The 21,912-nt window shown below is 37.8% G+C and overlaps 1 protein-coding gene across 2 annotated transcripts; it reads right to left on the reverse strand.

Annotated features, from left to right (window-relative positions):
- Nucleotides 1-109: 109 nt before the first annotated feature.
- LOC126784599 (E3 ubiquitin-protein ligase UPL3) lies at nucleotides 110-10,788 on the reverse strand. Of its 2 annotated transcripts, none has more exons than XM_050510068.1 (18): nucleotides 9,553-10,788; nucleotides 9,182-9,292; nucleotides 8,947-9,063; nucleotides 8,684-8,854; nucleotides 8,421-8,582; nucleotides 7,221-7,469; nucleotides 7,022-7,143; nucleotides 5,492-6,926; nucleotides 4,257-4,352; nucleotides 2,626-4,167; nucleotides 2,287-2,508; nucleotides 2,075-2,179; nucleotides 1,510-1,590; nucleotides 1,357-1,425; nucleotides 1,113-1,241; nucleotides 862-984; nucleotides 517-751; nucleotides 110-365 (listed from the first exon to the last, which is right to left on the reverse strand). In XM_050510068.1, exons 1-17 carry the CDS (start codon nucleotides 10,477-10,479, stop codon nucleotides 686-688), a joined length of 5,727 nt encoding a protein of 1,908 aa, XP_050366025.1. In that variant the 5' UTR covers nucleotides 10,480-10,788; the 3' UTR covers nucleotides 110-365; nucleotides 517-685. The 2 variants fall into 2 exon arrangements, with proteins under 2 accessions (XP_050366025.1, XP_050366026.1); XM_050510069.1 differs by lacking the exon at nucleotides 9,553-10,788 and adding an exon at nucleotides 9,445-9,508.
- Nucleotides 10,789-21,912: the final 11,124 nt, after the last annotated feature.

A 21,912-nucleotide genomic window follows, 5' to 3' on the forward strand; every position in this document is an offset into this window, starting at 1 on the left:
GGGCCTGATCTTTGATTATCTAATTGGATATCAACTAAAGTACTAGAACAAATTGACCCCGGGTTTTGTATATTAATTAAATAATGAAAGAATTTGATTGACATTCAAACAATGAAATTGACACCAGAATTATATATTTGGAAAGGCACATAATAGAATCAGATCTAAAGCTATATCAAAATTAAAGATAAAATCAAGGGTATATCAAAATATTTGTTAGACTTGTGTATTCTACAATTTCTATGAGACCAAAAAGAAGGAAAATTTAAGAAAACATAATTAACAATTTCTAGTTATTTACAGTCCCCTGGTGACTGACCTCTGGGAACATTCTCTATATAGCATAAAATTGATGTCGAGCCAACCTGAAAAGAGAAATTGAAGCATGAATAAACAATTTTACAAAACCACATGCAAAGGAAAGTGTAATGCGGTAACAACAATTGAAAACAAAAGGAGCACCAAAGGGGCAAACCAAAAGTGCCCAGAAACCAGAAACAAATGGTGATAACTGACCTCGGCAATCTTGACATTTTCAGAGCCGCACCAATGAGAAGCCATTATTTGAGTAAGAGAGCAAATGCCACTTTCCACATCAAAATCACCATCCAATGCTACTTGTGAAGAAAGTAAACAGTCCTAGTGTGATGTAATATACACGGAGTAAATGGCCAGTCCCAAAACCTCATGACAGATCAAAGGATCCCTGCCCTTCATTGATTGCATAGAGTAGTTTCTTGTACATAATTTCCTGTTTAGACAAGAAATACCAACCCATCAGGCCAACACCCACAGTCGTATCATATATAGTCAGACAATCAGCCTGCATTATTGATTAACCAGATTACAAAATGCAAATACCTTGGTAGAGTAAGGAGGAAGCTTTAGGTAATTAGCGCATGTCATAACACTTGGCAGATCATCATCTGCCAATTCGGACGCCCCAGTCCCATTAGCTGCTGCATTATTTGCAGTTGAAGAATGCTGCAGTAGACAAGGAAACATCAACACTTCAATATGCTTTACAGAATTGAGTGTACAACCAATTACAAGTTTGAGGGAAGATGGCAGCTGAAAAATCAGGCAAGATAGCCTATAGAATCTCACAGTACCTTCCTCACAATGGTGAGCTTTGGATTCAGCACTGCCAAACCACCAGGGGCAAGCCTGGGTGCACCAGTAACAAACTGGCAAAAGGCACGCTGCTGTTCGGGCGTGAACTCACCCATGATCTCAAGCAACTGAAAAGGTTGCAAGACAATATGAAATAAAAAATATATATAACAAACAAATATAAAGCAGAACATTCGTCTTCAAAGTACTGTCTTCAATACATAGAACACAGACACAACTTACGTTAAGAATAGCAGGGCTCTTCGCAGTGTATCCATGATCAAACTTTATGTGATCAGCAAGAGTCTCCGTCTGTATGGAGTTCCATTAAATTAATCTCAATACGAATCATAGAAATTGCAAGATGACTTTAAAAAAAGAGAGAACACCAGTTACCTCCCACAGCTCTCTACGGCCACAAAGCAGATAGTCCAATTCATGTGGGGTAAATATTTGTAAAGAAGATATGTCAAACACCTGGTCCATTGCAAGCATAAGTGTTAGTGGGGTTATACACAGCTTTCGAAAGCAAATGCCTAAAGAGGAAGCACTCAAATAAGCGACTCGATTTCGGTATGGAGCTAAAAGCCTAAAAGTGACATAATTAGTAAACAATAAACAAAAAACAACAATAGCAAGCATAATACATCAGAAGAATGTGCTCAGTACAGACCCATACATCAGAAGAATGTTCTCAGTACAGACCCTGTCCTGCTACCTACAAAGCCTAAGGCAAGATTATCCTACACTGTACATGGCCCATGAAGGTCTGATTAGTGTCCTACCTTAGTTAACAGAGTGAGAAAAAAGGAAACAACTCCTTTGCAGATTAATATATCATTAATGGTAACTGAAAACTGGAATGATTAGTAATGCTACTAAAGTGGCAGAAGAAGTCTCACGCAGAATGTTCTCACACAGAAAGTAAATTATGTAAAAACTTTTCAAGGGAAGAACTTACCTGATTGAACCCCGCTCTAAATGCTTCTGTCTGCCGCATTATTCCATTCTTAACTGTTGCATCGACAACTAAAGATATATATTCTTCCAAGTTATTGATATCAACCTAGAATTCAAATAACTTTGAATGTTAAGCGTCTCTGAACAATAGCAAAAAGTTTAAATTTAAAAGAAGACAAGAAAATAGAAATAGCAGAAGGTTTTTGTTCTTACATTGTCATTTCCAGGTTTCAGGACATACTCCGGATAACCAGGAAGCGTAAAATCTAAGCAGAGATCATCAATTGAAGCCCCACGGAAACGCAATTCAGAAATTGCATCACGATTGTCACCATTTGATTCTAGATATAGTTTCCGGCAAACAAGGTTCTGTAATTCTTGCAAAGTCTTCCCGAGTTCAGCATCAAAGGATAGAACATCATGTAAATCAAGTTCCTGGGAAAATTAAAATAATTTGTATTCAAAACATTTGACTAGGGGGATCACGTTCAAATAACAACATATAATCTAAACCCAACTAGTCACATGAAAAGAATCTAGGTGATTGCTTACTTGACCGAGCAATAGTTTATAAAATGCGGTTGATAGTGGTAAATCCAATAGCCTCCCATCTTGAAGAGCTTTTGCCATTACACGCCCCACCAACCGGAAATATTCGATAACTTTAGAAAATTGGTTACCATCAGAAGCAACAGTGTTTGGAGGCCAGGGACGAGGAAACAAGCCAAGAGGAGCTTGGACAATATCAACATTGTTTTTCCCATCTTTCTGATCATCTCCATCAATATCCATTGATGCTGTCTCCAACGAAGAATTTGATCTCCACATACCAAGTCTAACTTTCTGTAAGTCATGACTTAGAAGTGTGTAGAACTCAAGTGTAGGACCCAACCCAGTGCCCACCTCACCAAAATATTCTACTTCAAGTACAGACTTCTGGCTCGCATACATCTCCATCACTTTTGCAGCAGAGTCCAAAATCCGGTTACGAGAGACACGGACTTTTTGGCGTTGTATTCTCCCAACTCTGACCTCTCGTTCGTTTGATCCATGGCCATCAGCACCCTGCTGCTGCTGAAGACGATTCAGGGCACGAGACAATCCAAAAGCAGTGGAGTAGAAATACTGTCTTCGAGTCTCAAATGGAAACAAAAAAGGGCATGCTTTTGTCAACTGATAGCACCACAAAGGAAGACTACCACTACATAATGCAAGAGCATCCTGTATTTGTCGGGCTAATTTGGGAGTGAGTTTACTGTTAATAAATTCCTCAGAAACGACCCTAGCACCAGTTGTACTCAAGTCATCCAAATTTGAGATTTTCCCCTCAGCAAAACCGTCAGAAACTATCTGAGCTCTCAGCCGAGGTGCGAGCTGATTCAAGCCATCCAGTACCCGCAGTAGGGCCAGTATATTATAAGTAGGATTAGATTTTTCCAAATCACAAGGAAGCTCTCCCTGCAAAATGCTATCAAGAAGTGATATCTGATGCAATTGCGGATCGGAATTGGAATTGGAAGCACCTGATTTGCTAGACTTAGATGGGGGCGTTGAGCTTGCCCCTCCAATAGACGCCCTCTCAGCTTGACTGTCTGCCCTCTGGTAAGTGATGGTGTAAATATCACTCCACAGCCTGCTACCATCACCTGACATTAGATCACTGCCAGCATACCTCTCATCGTCATCTTCATCCAACACTAGCTGTCTTTGAATTGCCTGATAGATAGTCAAATGTCGATTCAGCTGCTTCCCACCAGATGTAAAGGTCAACTTAGGAGGATCACTTGTACCACCAAAAAGAGGGCGTCCTTGTCTGTCTCTACCTCCCCTGATGCCCCGGCTACCTGACCCAAGCCCAGCCATTGCAGCAGCAGCAAACGACATTGCACCCTTAGAACCATAAGAATTACTACTCCTGTGGTCTGCTGAATCTGATCCTCTAACTGTAGCAGCTCTGCTACTAGACCCATAAGCAGGGTTAGTCTGGCTGTCACTTGTTGCTGAAGCTACAGTAGTATCCTCTACGGAGTCTCCCAATTTCACATCATGCACTTTGTCCGGCGTGCAAACAGGAAGAGAATCATCTCTGAAAACCTGAATGGCACAAATAGGTACAAGTAGTTAGACGCATGCAGACAAAAAACCTATCTGTATAATACAAGTCAGAGATTCAGGTAACATACATCATCCTGGTCATCATCTTCATCGTCTGAGATATCATCATCTTCAATAACCAATGCATCATCGATTTCAGCAGGAGATACATCCAATTCTTCATCCTATAAAAAAACAAAAACAAACATGACAAATTTTGTCTAAAGTAGGACATATCCAACTAATTCAAGCATGTTAACAATAGCTATATTAAACCATTTACAAGAAATATTAAAAAGAATGTATCAATTCATGTCGTCGAGAAGGGAAATGGAAGGAAGAACTACACAAGGACACCCAAATGAGCAGAATTGATTGTTGTCATGCATAAACATCTATAAGATTTCTGTCATTATGAACTAACAAAATAATAAAATAAGATGTATGTCATAATAGTAACATATAATCATCAACAGTGTCATAAATAACAGGGTCCGGATCAGTGAACACACTATTTGACACTATTATGCACTCCTTGAAGATGTAAAAATTAATAAAACAAACAAAAATATGTGAAAAGAAGAACATGAAATTCTGGTAAAGCATAAATGAAAGATTGAGGAAGTTCTTAATAAAAATCAAGAGAGAAAGTCAGCGCCAAAGATTTGGTCCGGAGAAAGAGAAAGAAGGTTTTCTCCGTTGAGCATCTAAGCTATGGTCGCTGCAAGTTGGGGAAATTAGCAGCTGAAGCAGCAGGAATGAATGAACAACTCACTGTCTCACAGAACAGAAAGAACAACAAGGCCATTCTTATTATAAAAGGGGTTCAAGGAATACTAGTGGTGGTATGTACTAATGATTATGATGTATTCTATCAAAGAGAATATGAAACAGTCCAATCCTCCATGGAGGATGTTTGACTTTAAAATACGATAATAAAACCATAATGAAGAGATGGAGAAAACAAAATTATTTGCCAAATCAAAGACCAATAATGAATCCGTAAGTGGGGTTGATATATCCATTGAATTACAGTTGTAGACTATTTCTTATAGTATGGTTTAAGTTTTGAAATTGGGATCAATGATCTCATCCTTTTCATATGAAGAAAATGAATGGAAGGAGTTGGAGTTCCTATTCTTTTGTTCTAATTTATAAAGAAAATTTACTTAAATATAATCTAATTTACACCATAGTTAAAGAACCATTGAATGTCTCTATATCAAAGGGCTTTAAAAGAGTGTAAATGAATCAAATAATCAATAATGTGTCCCCTGATCTGAACCGAGAAAACATTTACAGTATTTTGGTAGCAGTATCATACCTCAGATGTAGTGTCCCCATTCACAGGTTTCATTTGAACATCTTTATCAAGAGCTGCTCTTCTGCGAGCTGCATTCCTTGTTTGAGGACCTCTTGCTTCCTCCTGAGAAGGTTTCAAAACTGCTTTACCCTTCCCTTTAGATGAGCTTGTGCTCTTCTCTTGTGAAGGTTCCCTCTTAGCAGCATCGCCTATATTTACAGATGTTCTGGAACGCGTTGAGTGCCGACGAGTAGTAGAAGAAGGATTTGAAGTAGACAGAGATGAAGCACCTGCCCCTGTAGGAGTATTTCCAGATTCCGAATTCCCAGCAGATGCAGCAGCCTTCTGTCCAGATTCACTACGCTGAATTCGAGGCCAAAGAAACTCTTCAACAGCAGCTAAGCTTGCCAATGGGTCAATCAGTACAACATTTGATGAATAGTCTCGGAGAGCCTTTTCTCCTTGTGCTCGACATAGACGCAACTTGAAGGGCTGGGATAATGCACTGAGTCCAGAGGAGAGGCGCGCACTTCCAGTAGATGACCTAGATGAATGACTCAGCACAACAGGGAACCGCTCTAATGAGGACAAAGCACCTTGTAGCTTCTGAACTATGATAGTCATTGGTGCTACTCTTCCTTCATCAATGCTGAAAGGAAGAGCAACAGCAACAAATGACTTAAACCTCTTAAGAGCTTGCTGACGAAGCTTAGGCAAATTAGCTTCTGAAATTCTCTCCTTTGAGAAATGACCACAAGAAAAGTAGTTCAGTAAAGCTGCAACAACACCACTACCAATGAATTCAAAGGTAGATACACCATCCCCTTTGCTTAGTTCGGCTACCATCTCAGATACCACAGCAATCAAGTACTCTTCCTTATTTGCAGAGCTATCAACTAAGCGAGATCCAGAAGCTTTGGATTTTCCCTTTGCTTTCGTTTTTGGGTCCTCGACACCAGCATTCAGATTCACACAGAGATTTTTCAAATGTAATAGATCATCGGTGACTCCAACTTCACCAGCCCCAGGATCTGAAGGGAAAAACTTGTCCTTAAATGCTTTAGCACAAGTACTCACAGCCACACGAAGACTGGAGTTAACAGTTGGAATCTCCACTGAACTTGGAGGCGAACCAACGTTTACTGAAGCAGAACTCTTTGATTCTTCCAATGAATTTCCATCTGGATTAGAGTTACTATTGCGACGTCGATACCGCCTAGAACGTGATGATGATGATCCCAGAACAGAATCATTATCCTTTTCAGCAGAGGAGACTTGTGAAGTAACTGAATTCGGAGTACCAGCTAAAATAAGTTGGTCAACAGCATGAACCACACCTTCTCTGACGAACACCTTGGAAAAAGTCTCAGGGAGCTTCTCCATGAGTATCTCCGCAATTTGGAGAGCAGGAACCAAGACATGTGGATCTTTCCATGCCAAAACACCGGCTAAGAAACTAATGAATCCAATAATAAGAGAACAATTAGTAGCTGTAAGTCTATAATATCCCAGTATCAGCGTAACAAGAGAAGTATGGGTAACATAAATTACCTTGCAATATTTGTCATACTTAACAAAGACTCGATCATCTCTGCAGGGCTGAAGTACATTAACTTCCCGATGACAGATAGACATTTGTGGCGAACAGGTCCATTCACACTAGAGCCATAAATCTGCACCACAGATTACCATACATAATTTACCACATATATCAATCGATAACCTAAATATTAGAATTGAAAAAACTAACCTGTATTAAAACAGGAAGGAGATCCATTCCAAATTGCTGAAGCAGACCAGGCTGTTCATTCAATAATTTCTCACGAGCTGAAACCTCAAGACTGCTTCCACTGGTATCTTCTGGTTTCCCAGAACTGCTACCAGATGACTTTTTCACAACAGGTCCTTTCATAAATAAATTAAAACTGGATGGCATGGAGACGGTTCCTTGTGGAAGTGGAGGAAGCAGCTCATTTGCAAGATTGACAATCTCGAAAATCTAGGCAGTAGGGAGAAGAAAAAGATGTCAATGACAGATAAATTGCAATGCCCATTGACATGGTTAACAAAAATAAACGAATGAAGTGCAACCATAGTATTCATATTAAGACCGTTGACAAGTTACAATTAAGACCATACAACAAATTCAATACTGGAGACAAAAACGAGCATCTCATTATTCACAATTTCAACACAACTAAACTATCATTACAATTTGCTACTTCCATTGTCTACAAAACAGAGACAAACAATGCCTACACCACAACTACTCATTGGTATATTTATATGTAATGTACAATTCAAATTTGGACAAAAGCGAACCTGATTAGATAAATCTTAGGAACTCTCAGATCATAAATAAAGAGCTGTTTTGCAAGGGATTGGTGTATGAACTGTAATGTAAATTAATTCAATTTCCTCATTGCAGGGGGGAAGGAAAAGACATACTGCAAAAAAAATCCTACTAGACCTAACTCAAAAATATCCAATCCTACAAAACTTGGCAAGGATCTAGACAAGTGCTAGTTATGACCTTGTCATTATGCTCTCTACGACAATGTACTGCCCTTGATGAGAACAAACTACAAAGAAAGTCCATATACTTATGTATCCAAGAAACTCTGCTCATGCATAAAGAAATGATTTTCAACTCAAAACCATAAGAATACTACAAGTTCTAGATATTCAAGTTTCATATCTAGTAGTCAGTGATGCAGGGTGCAAGGTAGATATTTAGTGCTGATATTGCAACATGGATTATGTCAATTAAAGGATGTCGGTCTCATTACTATTTACGGTCAATGGTATTGAGAATTTTGTATGCATGTATTAAATAGTAGCTATAGGGTTCTTTGGCCACCTTTACTGTAACACATACTTTTCAATCAATATATACATATGAAAGCTTTAGACTGCGAACTTAGAATTCAACTGCAAATGCAATAATTACCTGTTCTGCTGGTCTACTTAAAGCAGGAGAAACTGTAGCGTTGGAAGAACTGCCTGAACCAGAAAGTACTTCTTTGAGAATGCCACTTATCCCTAGAGTCAGCAAAGTTTTAGATCCTAGTGGAGAACCACTCGCGCAGGTTGAAAGTAGCCGGATTAACCCCTGGATGGTTTGCAAGTCAAAATTGAAACCCTCATACATGCATGCATATTGTGTTAATTGATATTGCAAAAGAAAATGCATGGCAAAGAAGTTAGACATACCGTATAAGTAGGTGTACTGAGAGATGACTGCCCACCTCCAGAATTGCTTGTAGATATAAGGGATGCAGACTGAGCAACTAGTCCGTGATTACATAGTTCGTCAAGTTTTTCAGGCGATGATGCAAATGATTCAGCAATTCGGGTCAGACATACAGACGCATGCTCCAAAACCTACAGCGATAATAAAGAGCACGTCCTTAATTTTGATGAGAAGTCGAAAACTACTCATGACAGCTGATAACTTTGAAACTGAAAAGGAGTACCTTAGCATCATGATATTGCAGAAGATTTGTCAATAATGGGACAGCTTCCATCACAAAGTCAGATGCATCTGACGGAAGTTTCTTGCACATATTTGCAGCAGTTGATAATGCCACACGCTGAAACATAGAAACAATCAGCGATGATCCAAACTGATAAAATGGCGCCCTTCAGCTACCAAAAAAAAACTACTCATGTTCAATGTATGATCAAAATAATACATTGAACATGGATTACCTGAACTCCAGTGGAGAAGAAATCCAGATAAGAAAGCACGGCCATAAGAGCACCGGCTCGTAGACAGGCAGTTGGGTGCTCCTGAGATATTTTCTTCAGAGCTTGCAGTGACTGTTCAAATCATAGAAACTCACAAATATCAGATACACATCTGTAAAAATTTAGACTAAGCAATTTCCATTTAGCATTATCATTCCAGAAAACGTAGCTTATGTCATTATTTGCACTTTCTCTACATTTGATACATATCAATTCATATTTACCTGTTCAGCTAAGTCCATATACTCTATGGTCAACAACCTAGCACAGAATATAGAAACAGCGCCATAATGCACAACAGCGGCATTTGATACATATCAATTCATATTTACCTGTTCAGCTAAGTCCATATACTCTATGGTCAACAACCTAGCACAGAATATAGAAACAGCACCATAATGCACAACAGCGGCGCACGACGAAGGCAGCACATCACAAAGGTGAGTAAGTGCTCTAGCTGCAAGGAGCATGATATCAGGATTGCTCTCATGATTGAGCAGCCCCACGAGCACCGGCACGAACGAATCCACTGAGAAAGTACTCAGCGATTCCTCAGTCCCAATCGAAAGCATCTCACACAGCTGCGTCAATGCCTCCACCTGCTTCCCTTCTTCTCCATCAGCTCGCAATCCGGACAGAATCTTCTTCAGCCTCCCACTCTGGTGTGACGACGCAGCTGACCCCATCGCCGACGACGGAAGCAGGTCATCCAATCCGGCGCCGATCTTCCTAAGCAGCCCCTGCAGCGCACTACTCGCCGAAGTCAAATTCTGATGCAGAATCCCAACCCCGCCTTCGCTGTCATTGTCGTCGTCGTCGCCGTTCCCTCCGCCGTCCATGTTCAGCCCTAAGTTCCTCTCCGTCTCTCTATCCAGCGCCCTCTCCCTCTCTCTCTCCCTCTCCCTTTCTCTCTCCCTATCCCTAACTCTGACCTCGTGCTCCTTCTCCTTGCCCTTATCCGAGCCATCCTTATCGGCGTTTCGACTCCGGCGGCCGCGCGAGCCGGACGATTCGTTTGTCGAGTCCATTGCGGTTGACGGAACAGCGGCGGTTGCGGTTGCGGTTGCGGTAGCGGCGGAGGTGCTTTGATTGGCGGCGCGGGAGGCGCGAGAGCGAGTGGAGATCGGCTTAGGGGTAATAGAGGAAGAAGAAGAGAGACGAGAGCGCTTGGCGGAGCGAGTGGTGGCGCGACCGGAAGAAGTAGACGATGAAGGGGCTGATGAGGTGGCCTCCGCCCGCTTCCGGCTACGAGTTTCCATACAAGTGCCACAACCCCCGGAATTCGATTCCTCGCTCGTCACCACGAGCGGCGATCAAGCTAAACCTGATCCGATCATCGCCTGCGTATTTTGAGCCCTAGAAAGATCCAATTCGAACCTCAAAACCTCCCCCAATCTGGAAACCCTAGAATCTTCTGTTCTGTGTAATTCTTTGGCTGTTGATCAATTGAGAGGGTTTGGGATACAGAATTGAAGTGAATTCGCGATTCGAGCAGTTCAAGTTTACGTTTTGATTGGAGAGGAGAGAGTGAGAGAGAGAGAGAGGAGTGAAAAAGGGAATTGAAAACCCTAAAAAGTGACGGGGTGGGGAATAAATGAAAGGGGAAGGAGACCTTTTTATACGTTACAGGAATATGGACACGGCAACAAATATCAGCTTCCATGGAGGTGAATAGTAATAAATTAATTACTGTCCCTCGGTCTCGGTTTACTTGTGTAATTAGTGTTCGTAATTTAGGGCCGAGTTGGAGTCCAAAATAAACAAATTATCGGAACCGGAATCCGAACCGTTTGAAATTCGGCTGGGTTATGAAAGAACGAACCACTCGAACCTAAAAATGTCAAAAATCGGTTATGTTATTGTTGAAATATGTAATTATGTTTCCCATTTCGGTGAGCTGTGAGTATCAATATGTAATCATGTTTCAATATTCGGTGAGCTGTGAGGTGGTATCTGCTCCACAGCTGCGCGTATATTGCCTCCCTCCATCATATCTACTGCATAAGTGTTTTTGTGTATCTGTATACTCCAATATGTATATCAAAAGCAGATTTCTTTTTCTCTCCATAAATACTTGTATCCTCTCACAATTTGTGTCATCAAGAAATTAAGAGAAAATCTCAAAACCTTCATGTTCTTCTTGTTCATTATTTCTTCATGGTATCAGAGCAGATATATTAGTCTCTTATCTCTTATTCCTCCTCTATTGTCATTCAATTTGTAATCTTTGATTCAGTGTTTCAATGGTTTAATTTAATGCTACATCTAGGAATGAATCTTCCATTTCCGCTGCCTTACTTTCTGATGCTAACTGTAATATCAACTAGCGATTAACCTCAAAGTAACTCAATGAGTTCAATTATCTTCCATGGGCACGAGCTGTGATACTCGCTCTCGGTGGAAAATCTTGTCTTGGTTACATCAATGGTACTATTCATGTGCCTGAGCCACTGTCTGAGGGATATGATGTGTGGTTGTGTAGAGATCGCCAAATTATATCTTGGCTTGTCAACTCGATGGTTCCTGAGCTTGGAGAGACCTACAGCTACTCTGAATCTGCCTTTGACATGTGAACAAGCTTGAAGGAGATGTATGGAAATCAAAACAATGTTGCAAAGATCTTTCAGCTGAAGAAGGAGATTTCAGAAGTTCTACAAGAGGAAAACTCAATTCCCATTTTGTAATTCTCATAGTTCTACATTTTAACATCATATCTGAGACTCTGAGAGTTCATACCTTAAGATCTATAGATTTATCTCCCATTTTGTAATTCATTCGACCAGTCATTTCTGGAGCGAAACAACCAAATGTCAAAATCAAAAAGATTGATTGGAGATCCACTGCACCAAAAGTGATCTTTTAGAGATGAAGTCTAGTGACGATTTAAGAAAACGATCTCTACTTAATTTACTAGTGATGAAAATTTATGAATGTCTTCAACTATAATACTGACGAAAAAAAAAACATCTCTAATAGCATTAGAGGCGGAACGTCGCCTCTCTAATATTTGGGTGTGATCTCAAAATTTTGAACATAAAATATTTGAAGACGCGTCATTTTCAAGTGCAAAGTTTCAATTATAATTAAATTGAAAAGAAAAATATTGAGATAACAAGTTATTTCATCTTAGCCACCGTCTCCCTCTTCATCTTCGTCAAATCAAAAACCTCTTAGTGGTGATCACAAAGCTTTTCTCCTTCACACATAACAATCTCATGTGTTTTGTTTCAATTGGCTTCAAGGAATCAGAAGCCCCGACGACCCAATTCAAACCCGGCATCTTTAGAGTCAAAGATTGCAAGGTTTGTATTCTCATCTTAGGTTTTTGCCTCTATTGCAAATCTGATTGGGTTATGACATATATTCTAACTAGGTCCTTAATACTTAGAGAGAAGTTTGGATTGTACGCCTACTAGGTGTTTTATAGATGTCTAAGTGGAAATGATTAACACTTTGCAGCGAGGTTGAATATGCCTATTACATGTTTGCAGAAATGTATAACTGGAGTACTTGATAGTTGATATGTGATTGGTCTCACTATTGAAACGCCTCTACATTTCCCTTAAAGTCACCTCTATGTCAATAATTATGTAAATAGTGGTATGAACTGAAAGTGGGTTGCAGCCAATAATATTAGAGATGGATAGTTGGGTATAGGTGTCTCTAATAGGTTTTAGAGACACGAGAAATAGAGACATAATATTAATTCGTCACTCATACTTATAGTGACGGATCTAGACCTAATTGTGTCCCTAATATCTCACTAGAGACAAAACATGGGTGTCTGTATATGTCATCATTAGTGTAGTGATCATCCACCAGTGGGTCTTCATTATGTAACGAGTTTATGCCCTCACACAACGATTTATTGTCCTGATCGGTGCTCAAATCATTCGAACAAATAGCAAAGCAAATGTATGAACTCAAAATTAATATATTTCAATTTTCCTTGTTTTTGTGTTGTATATTTCTCTTTATGAAATATTTGGAAATTTGCAGGTAGAGAAAAATGAATATTCAAGTGCTCTAAGGATAGGAAAGGCGGACATAATTCAGAGATCGACCATCAGAGTTAGAAGCATAAAGCATTGTGTGGGATGACTAGTATAGTTGTAATGTTTTTGTTTTGTCTAGTTCTTGTCACTATTAAATTTTTATTTCCTTCTATTGAATCATGAAACGATGATATCATTGTTTTTTTCTTATGTTGTAGCCTAATCTTCGAACTAATTACGGAATCAACATCCCCACCAAGGTTGAAGTGAAATTAGAGCATCATAGTCTTTTCAGATTATTGTGTAATTCTTTCTTTGGATTGGATGACTTTTGAAGTTATTTTTATAAGTTAGTGATGAAATTGCCATGACACAGTTCATGTCTAATCATTTGTTTTTCGTTATATATTTTTTGATTGACATTCTACATTCGTATGGTATGTTCATTTTGATTGTCATAGGTGATGGCAATTATCAAGTTGTGTTTCTAAAAGTCATGCTATATATTGCAATTGTCAATCTATTATTCACTTTAGTTACTAGTAGCTTTATAGTCATATAGTCTTGAGTGTCTCATTATTTACTTTTTCACAATATCGTGCTTTGTCATATCAGATATATAAAATTGAAGACCACTATGATTATGTAAAAAAACAACAACTATTGAACAAGTTAGTTAGTTAGCGTTTTAGTATTGTAGTACTATCTATTTTGGCCATGATTTCTAATGTTGTACTTTGAATTCCTTATTTCTAGATGCTTCAGCTCAAGAAAAAGCCCAAAGACTTCAGGAAGTTTATTTCGAGGCATGAGTATCCTACTTTTGATGATTATACAACATTTATTAGTGGGTAATTTTCTCATCCTTTGTATGACTCCTTTTGTCTATTGCCTGACTGGATTTCTTACTTAATATTGTTTTGTTATGCGTTGAAAATAGCTTAGGTGTATGGGGAGATTATTGCACATTAAAGGCAGTTGTAGATGTAGTATGGTGCACATGTTCTATGTTTGTTATCTGCTACATTTTTTTAGATATGGTTGTATTTACAATATGAATTTACTAGCTATTGATACCTCTTTTTCCACAAGCTCAAAACCAAGACCCGACATGCAAAAAACCCGGATCAACGGTCCTAAAGTCACACCAAGCTTAATATCAAGCCAAACGTATATTAGAGCACGTCATGCAATTCTCGTAGACCCAAGCTACGTTTGGGGCTTGTACGATGGTCGTGGTTTGAAAAGTAATGAATCTTGTGAAGCCCATCGTCGAAATAGAGTACGTAAATAATTTTTGGGTTTGGGAACAAAATTCATGTATTACGTTACGTGACTTTAAATTCGACATTAGGCTAGTAGATAAGAGATTTTCTATCCAATAAAGCCGAAGCCCATTTCTGAGCCCAAAACCAATCACTTGACCCATACCTATTTTAACTGCTTCTTCCTTATTGGGCAAACACATTCAACCCTTTTTGCTACTAAGACTGGTGCTTGGCCAATTCCGGCCGCACCAGAGAAATCGAATGAAAGATCACGCTCATACCCTTCAAGATCCATTCAATCTTCTACCCCTGACAACCTCTTTGAGCGTGATTTAGGGGGGCTCTAAACACCAAACTAGATCTAAGAATGCCGACCTATCCCTGCCATCATCGCCCATATCCATTGACCATTCATCTCTCCGACGACGAGATAAAGATAAGCCTTGAGGACCATCGGTCCTTGAGGTTCCCTCTCATTTCCTAACTCCATTATAAAATGAGAGATAGCTACTATTTTAATGGAATTCATTGGATCTCATCCCAACCCACAAAAAAACCCAGTAGCTTCAGGTAAGAGAGCATGTCTTATCTCTCATACCCAAACCATCACCCACCTTGTCTTAATCCTCACCCAAATCATGCAATCTCATCTCTACTGAACTCACAAGCATCCAGCTCCCTTACCACGCCCCTATTGTAAGCTTCGTTACTCTTGTTAAGCATAGAACATAGCTAATGTTACATTCAAGCAAATCTCTGTTGTTACAAGTGAATTGTTATTGTTACAGTCAATCAAATCACGAAAAAATCTTTCTTGGATCATTTCCTCGATTGATTTTGGGTCTAGTCGTACCGCAAAAATACCATCTTACATTTGGCGACTTCACTGGGGAGACTAGATTGTGATTCAGAAGTCAAATCATCATGCAGTTCTCAATTCAAGCATGCTCATGCCATTCACAATTGTTACTGGATGCAACTAACAAAGGCTCTTGACTCTCCTTGAAATATTATTTACTCCGTATATACAGTTTCATGTTCAGTTAAAGAATTGAGGCTTCAAGAAGTGGAGACAAGAATTTATAATGGTAGCAAACCACAACAGCAAACAATTTGCCTTGTGTTCATGCCAAAAATCTTTGTTGCAAGCTTTTCATAGAATTGGAACTTTCAGTAGAAGTTTGGGTTTGTAATTTGGTTTTTCTTAATTGAAAAAAAAAATCTTATCACATAAACTTTTTCCTAGTTACATTTTCTTTTGTTGCATTACTTCAATTTTATGTAAAAATCTAGTTAACAAAAGAGAAGAGCTGAATGATAGAGCGTTTTGTTAGAACGTCTATAAAATACCCTGAAAAACATCATCGTTAGTATAGAATAAGCAGGGATCGTTCAGTCCGGGGAATCAAAAGGGCCTCAAAACTTATCATGTTATTGGGGGTTTTGAAATTGATTATAAAACTAATACTGAAAATAAATCCTAAATTACTTATATACAATTGATCAACCACTCATCACATAACCAAAACACGAATTCTACTCAAGAAACATGTATGACACGCATAGAACAACATATAGGCAGCGAATTATTTCGATTATATCTAAGTCCAATTCTAATTAGAGTCCGAAGCGGTTCATCTAATCGTTAAGACTTCTTAATTATTTAGAATCAACGAAGCGTTCAATCCTAAACATATGCTAAAGAGAGTTCAACATAACGAAGCGTTCTAGTTAAACAACAAAGTAGCACATAAGCACATTAAGTCGAATTGGAGACATGTTACACAAGCATGGCGTCACTCATCTTGATTAAACATGCAAATTCCTAGAACTATCACAGCCCTATATAAGTATCCATAATTGAAACACGAAGCGCATATTCAATCAATGAACACTTTGGTGAATGAAATCGCAACCTTAGGAGAACCATGGCCTTGGCTTCCTCAATCATTGATTTAGATGTACAAATTCAAGGAATTAATTGAAATAAAACCTAAATTGAAATCGAAAACCTACTGCCCATAGATGCTACACACGACATACACACATATTTCATGAGTTCATGCAATCAAAACATAAAACCAAAGAAGTCTGAATTTATGTTCTTCATATATGAAACCGAAAATAACATCCAATGATTCATACAATGAATTTGAAATTTGCAGAAAATAAAAAGAAAGATTACAAGCCATGGATGAATCACACATTAGAAACCTTGAAGGATGGATGAAGATGAATTCGGTGGTGGAAGAGGCAAGAGGATGGCACGGCAAAGATGGAGATGGATGAAGATTTTGGCTTGAATTTTCTGGATGTGTTTGGGCAGCAATTCGGCTGTGTTTGTGAGAGAATGGAGATGGCGAATTGTGAGGGAGGCCATGCCTTTTATAGAGGAAGGAGGAGAGGAGGGGCTTCTAGGGTTTTGAATAGGCTAATCCATGTATGCACGGCTGAGATTTCTTCTTTTTAATTAGATCTAATGGCTGCCCTTCTTTTCCTTGTAGAACAAGCTCTTATTTCCTTGTTTCTCTAGGGTTAGCATGGCATGGGCTGGGCTCCTTCTCCTTGGCTGAATTGGATAGCATGGCAAGAACTTCTTCTCCTTGAATTATCTCTTCAAATCTGAAAATAAGAAAAGAAAATCAATAGTAAGAGATAATACATTTCGAAAATCATGTCCTAATCTAGATATTTGTTTTCTTAAAAAGACACATGTAATAGATGAACTCAACTAGATTAGGAAAGTTTCTAATTTGCAAAAAGGAAACTTGCTAGAATAAGTAAGTTACTAGAATAAGGAAGTTCATTTAGGAAAGTTTCGTAATAAGAGTTTGAGTTCAAGTAGGACTTTCCAAAATGGTACGTTTCCTAGTCTAACAAGGATTCCTAATGCCAACAGGACTCTCAACATATCACCAATGTGACCAAAACATAGATAGATGAAGACTCCTAATCCAACTAGGTTTCCTAGTCCTATAAGGATTCCTACTCAAACTAGGACTCTAAACCAATTCTTCGTTTTTAGCTCGTTTAAGCACAAAAACACATCCATAACCGTCCTAGACTCCTATTGTGACTCAATGACTCGATATTACAACAATAAGGGTTAAGCAAAGTACAAATGAAGGTAAAAACATATTAAGAACGCAGCACAAAGTGCTCCTATCACTGAAGAGCACAAGTTGCTCGTCTAAGAGCATATTGTAGGATCAACCATATTAAATAACTAGTCTTATATATATGGTAACCATGTTAAAGAACGAGTCTTTTATATATGTTGAACTTTTTGTAAGTAAGATGTTGACTTATAATATATAGTTAAATTGGATACAACACTTCTAGATTTAATCAAATTAAGTTAGAGAACCATTAGAGTTAGTTAAGAATGATATTCAAAATTATGATTATGAGATAAATCAAATTAAGAAAAGAGCAGTTTCCTTGATGGAAGACATTTCAACTTTCACGTAACATTAATATATATAAGGTTGAAGGATGAATTAGATTTGGTTTTGATCCCTAGTAGTACGCTAAACATAACTCATTCATTTTGTCTCATCAATCAAAAGGAGAATAAAAGTCTATCACAAACTAGATTAAAAGCAATATGAATCACACTATTAACCAAACTGTGTTAGTATATTTATTATATCAATACTTAATCTTAATATGTCATAGCTACAAATACAATTATTACTAGTGTTTATAATTATCAGTAAGATTAGGCTATGCATCAACTTTATCATAATTTTGTAAAATGAGTCATTAAAGCAGTATCTTTATCATCAATGTTGTAACTGAGTTAATAAAGTTGTGAGTAGGCATATAAATTAAGCCCAGAGCTGACGAACATACCCAAATTTAGCCAAATAAATTAAACTGCGGGCCGACTCGGCCCAAACTAATGGGCAGGCTTTACTCAGCCCGTTTTAGAATGGGTAGGGTATGGACAATACTTTTCAAGTCCTGCCTGACCGAAAGCACTGCTCATATGATATATTATAGGGCCGACCCGTAGCCCGACACATTCTCAATGTCAAATTTTATTATTAATTTATGAGTGATTGATATAACCAGTAAATTATGTTGGTTCAATTGACAAATGTATTTTCTTATAAAAATGGGTTCATGAGTTCAACTCTTATCTCAATTAAAATTTTCAAATGAAAGTTAAATTATTTTATTATCTAAAAACCACGGATCAAATGTAGATCGGGCCATGGGCAGGCTTTTTAAGCCCAAACTTTATCTGCCCAAAGGACGGACTCGGGCTTCACATATTTTGATAAGGCCGATCGTGCCCTACCCATTTTACATCTATGGCTGAAAAAGGCATGGCCAAGTAGTATGTGGGTCTTCATATCTTAGGGTCGGGCCGGCCCTGTCCTGCCCATTTTACAGGCCTAGTTGTGAGTTTAGTTTACAAACTTGAGTTATTAAAATAGTAATATTAGTTCTCAAATTGGCAATCGAGTTCTCAAATTTATAATTCTAATTTTAAAGACTCAATTACCACTTTTAAATATTACTAATTTAACTATTCAAGTTGCTAAATTAAAATTACAACTTTAACAACTCAATTACAACGTTGACGATAATATTATTATTTGAATGACTCATTCGACAACTTTATGATAAAGTTGATGCATATCATGCATTAATTTATACTAGAATTTCCATATAATTGTAGTTTCAAGTTTGAAACTAAGATATACCCCAAAGCTCTCTCTCTCTCTCTCTCTCTCTCTCTCTCTCTCTCTCTCTCTCTCTCTCTCTCTCTCTCTCTCTCTCTCTCTCTCTCTCTCTCTCTCTCTCTCTTCAAATCAAAGAAGTCATCTTCTCATCTAGTAAAGGAAATCAAATTATATACTTAGTGATGCGGCCCTACATCACTTAGCGACCAATTAGTTGTATAATTAAATTATACATTTTGCTATCAATCTCAACAAACTATAAAAACAATATGCACTTGGTGATGTAAACCCGTTGAGTCTTAAAAACCCAACCCGACCTCCCATTTATTGACATCGCTCACCATTTTATTAGTCCATAATAATATTTTTAATGAATTGAAATCAATGTTCGGAAAATGAATGACTTTGTGTATGAACTCAATTTAAGTCCAAGTTTCTTTGATTATGTGTTTTATATTTCTCTTTATGAAATTTGAAAATATGTAGGTTAAAAAATATGCAAGTTCATCAAGTGCTTCAAGGAAAGGAAGGGTGGACAGAGGCGAAGATCGACCAACAATGTCAGAAGAAGAATGAAAAAAGTGAAAAGAAAATCCGGCAAATAAAGAATAGGAATGAAACATTGTATGGACTGGAATACTAGTATAGTTTTGAGTTTTTTGTGTGTGTAGTTAGTGTCACTATTATGTTTTTTTATTTATATCGCATCAATCTAGTAATGACATGATGATAACATTTTTATTTGAAGCAACCTACTTTTCAAATAAATAATGAAATCCAAATCCTCATTGTGGCTGAAATGAAGTTAGAACATTAAATTCATCTAGACTAGTGTGCAATTCTTTCTTTAGATTACATTGAAGTTTTTTTTACCACTTACATCTGAAACTGCTATGAAACAGTTCATATTTAATCAATTGTTTTTATGTTTATGTTACAGTTGTATGGTATAGTGGAGTTCATTGTTATGAGAGATATCAATTATGAGGTTATTTTTCAATCAAGCTATATAATACAATGCCTATAATGTAATTAATTACATCTTCTGTTTTTTTGTGCATTAATTGAAAGATTGATTTATTTCAAATGTTAATCTATTATTTACTTTACTTAGTAGTAGCTTCTCAGAGTCATGCAAGGAGTTGCATGAGAAGTTCAAGGAAGTTGAGTTATACATATCCACTTTGAATAGTTGATTTTTTAAAGTTGTTGTGATGCATTGTTTCACCTTTTGCAAATTGTGCATATGTATATATATATATATATATATATATATATATATATATGCATTTACCGAAAACACTCTGAATATGTCGTGCATTTTGTTCCGGAATTGCTGAAACGCAGCCACTAGTTGTGTGTGTGGCTGTGTGCATCTAAAAGAACACTCTCGGCAGCTGGTGGCCGAGAAAACAGATCTGGAGTTGCTGAGTAGAGAGAGGACATAACCCAAGGTCAGTTAAGCTGGGTGATGTTGGTTTCTATATTCCAATAATACAAATGACCATAACAATCGATAATCCCTTTCCATGGTGGTGGAAGTGTAGGATCGTCAGCAGCAAGTTGCGGTGGTGGGAGCGTGGGGTAAACAACAGGAGAAACCTCGCCATGGATCGAAGGTATTTGATACCAGATAATAGGATCATAATCCATAAACAGGATTGAACAACTAAGCTAGAGGAAATTGAAAGAAAGAAATTAACTAAACATATTTCATATTCATTTGATAGATGAGCCAAATGGCTGAAAGTACATTATAAGAGAAGGAGATGGTCACAACCACCTAATACAACCAAAAGAGTACTACAATCTAAGATACAAAAGATGCTAAGTCAAGACAGTGACTACAACTGCAACAAGGAGAAAGGGACTTGTCTATGATTGTCTCATATTAGGAGGTGAGGTGTAGTAAATTAGGAGAAGGTTTAGGAATGGTCCTAATAAGAACTCAACTCTATCTCTCTCGTTACATCCAAATCCAATCCCTTAATCCGAATATATATAAAAACCTAAGTCTATCATTCTCTCATATTATCAAAATGTCCACTTAGACTGCTAGAGTGGTGGAGTTGATCTCTTGAAATGTAGATGGAGTGGCTTATCTGGATGTATGATTAGTTAAAATTTAGTTATTATGTCTTGGGTTACATTATTTATATGCTGCACATTGATACTTTAGCTATGAGCACGAATCAACCAAGAGATTGTTTGGATTCTCTAGTTTGATTAAGATTAGGGAAGACCTTAACTATGTGGTAATTGAATGGTTAACTCCAAAATTTCCCACAACAGCCCCTACTATGTATTTATTGCTCAAATACAATGAAGGTGTTTATCGGGTCATAACTGAGTGAGATTGTAAAATTCCCTACCTCGACCGGTGGAATCAACACAAGCCCTTGTGTCTTTTGACATATTAGGCGGGATCACTAGTAAGCCGCTCAATAAAACCCTCAAGCAACTTCTAGGTGAATTCCCTAAGTTGGAAGTTAATCTTCATAAGGAAATGTGTTCACCCCTTTTTCTTTCGTGAGAGATTGTTTTTTAATCTCCAATAGTGGGTCAGAGTATAAAGTTCATATTTAGATGTAGTTTAGAGAGTTCACACAACTAGTACCAGAGATTTATATTAAATGGAATCTAACACAGTTCTATATTAAGCTAATTTGTAACTATGTGAGTAAGACTAGTGGTGAAGTTCATACTTCACTCCTCAAGAATTGGTGCTATCATGA

This window comes from Argentina anserina, chromosome 2 (genome assembly GCF_933775445.1).
Source record: "Argentina anserina chromosome 2, drPotAnse1.1, whole genome shotgun sequence".
Classification (NCBI taxonomy): Eukaryota; Viridiplantae; Streptophyta; class Magnoliopsida; order Rosales; family Rosaceae; genus Argentina; species Argentina anserina.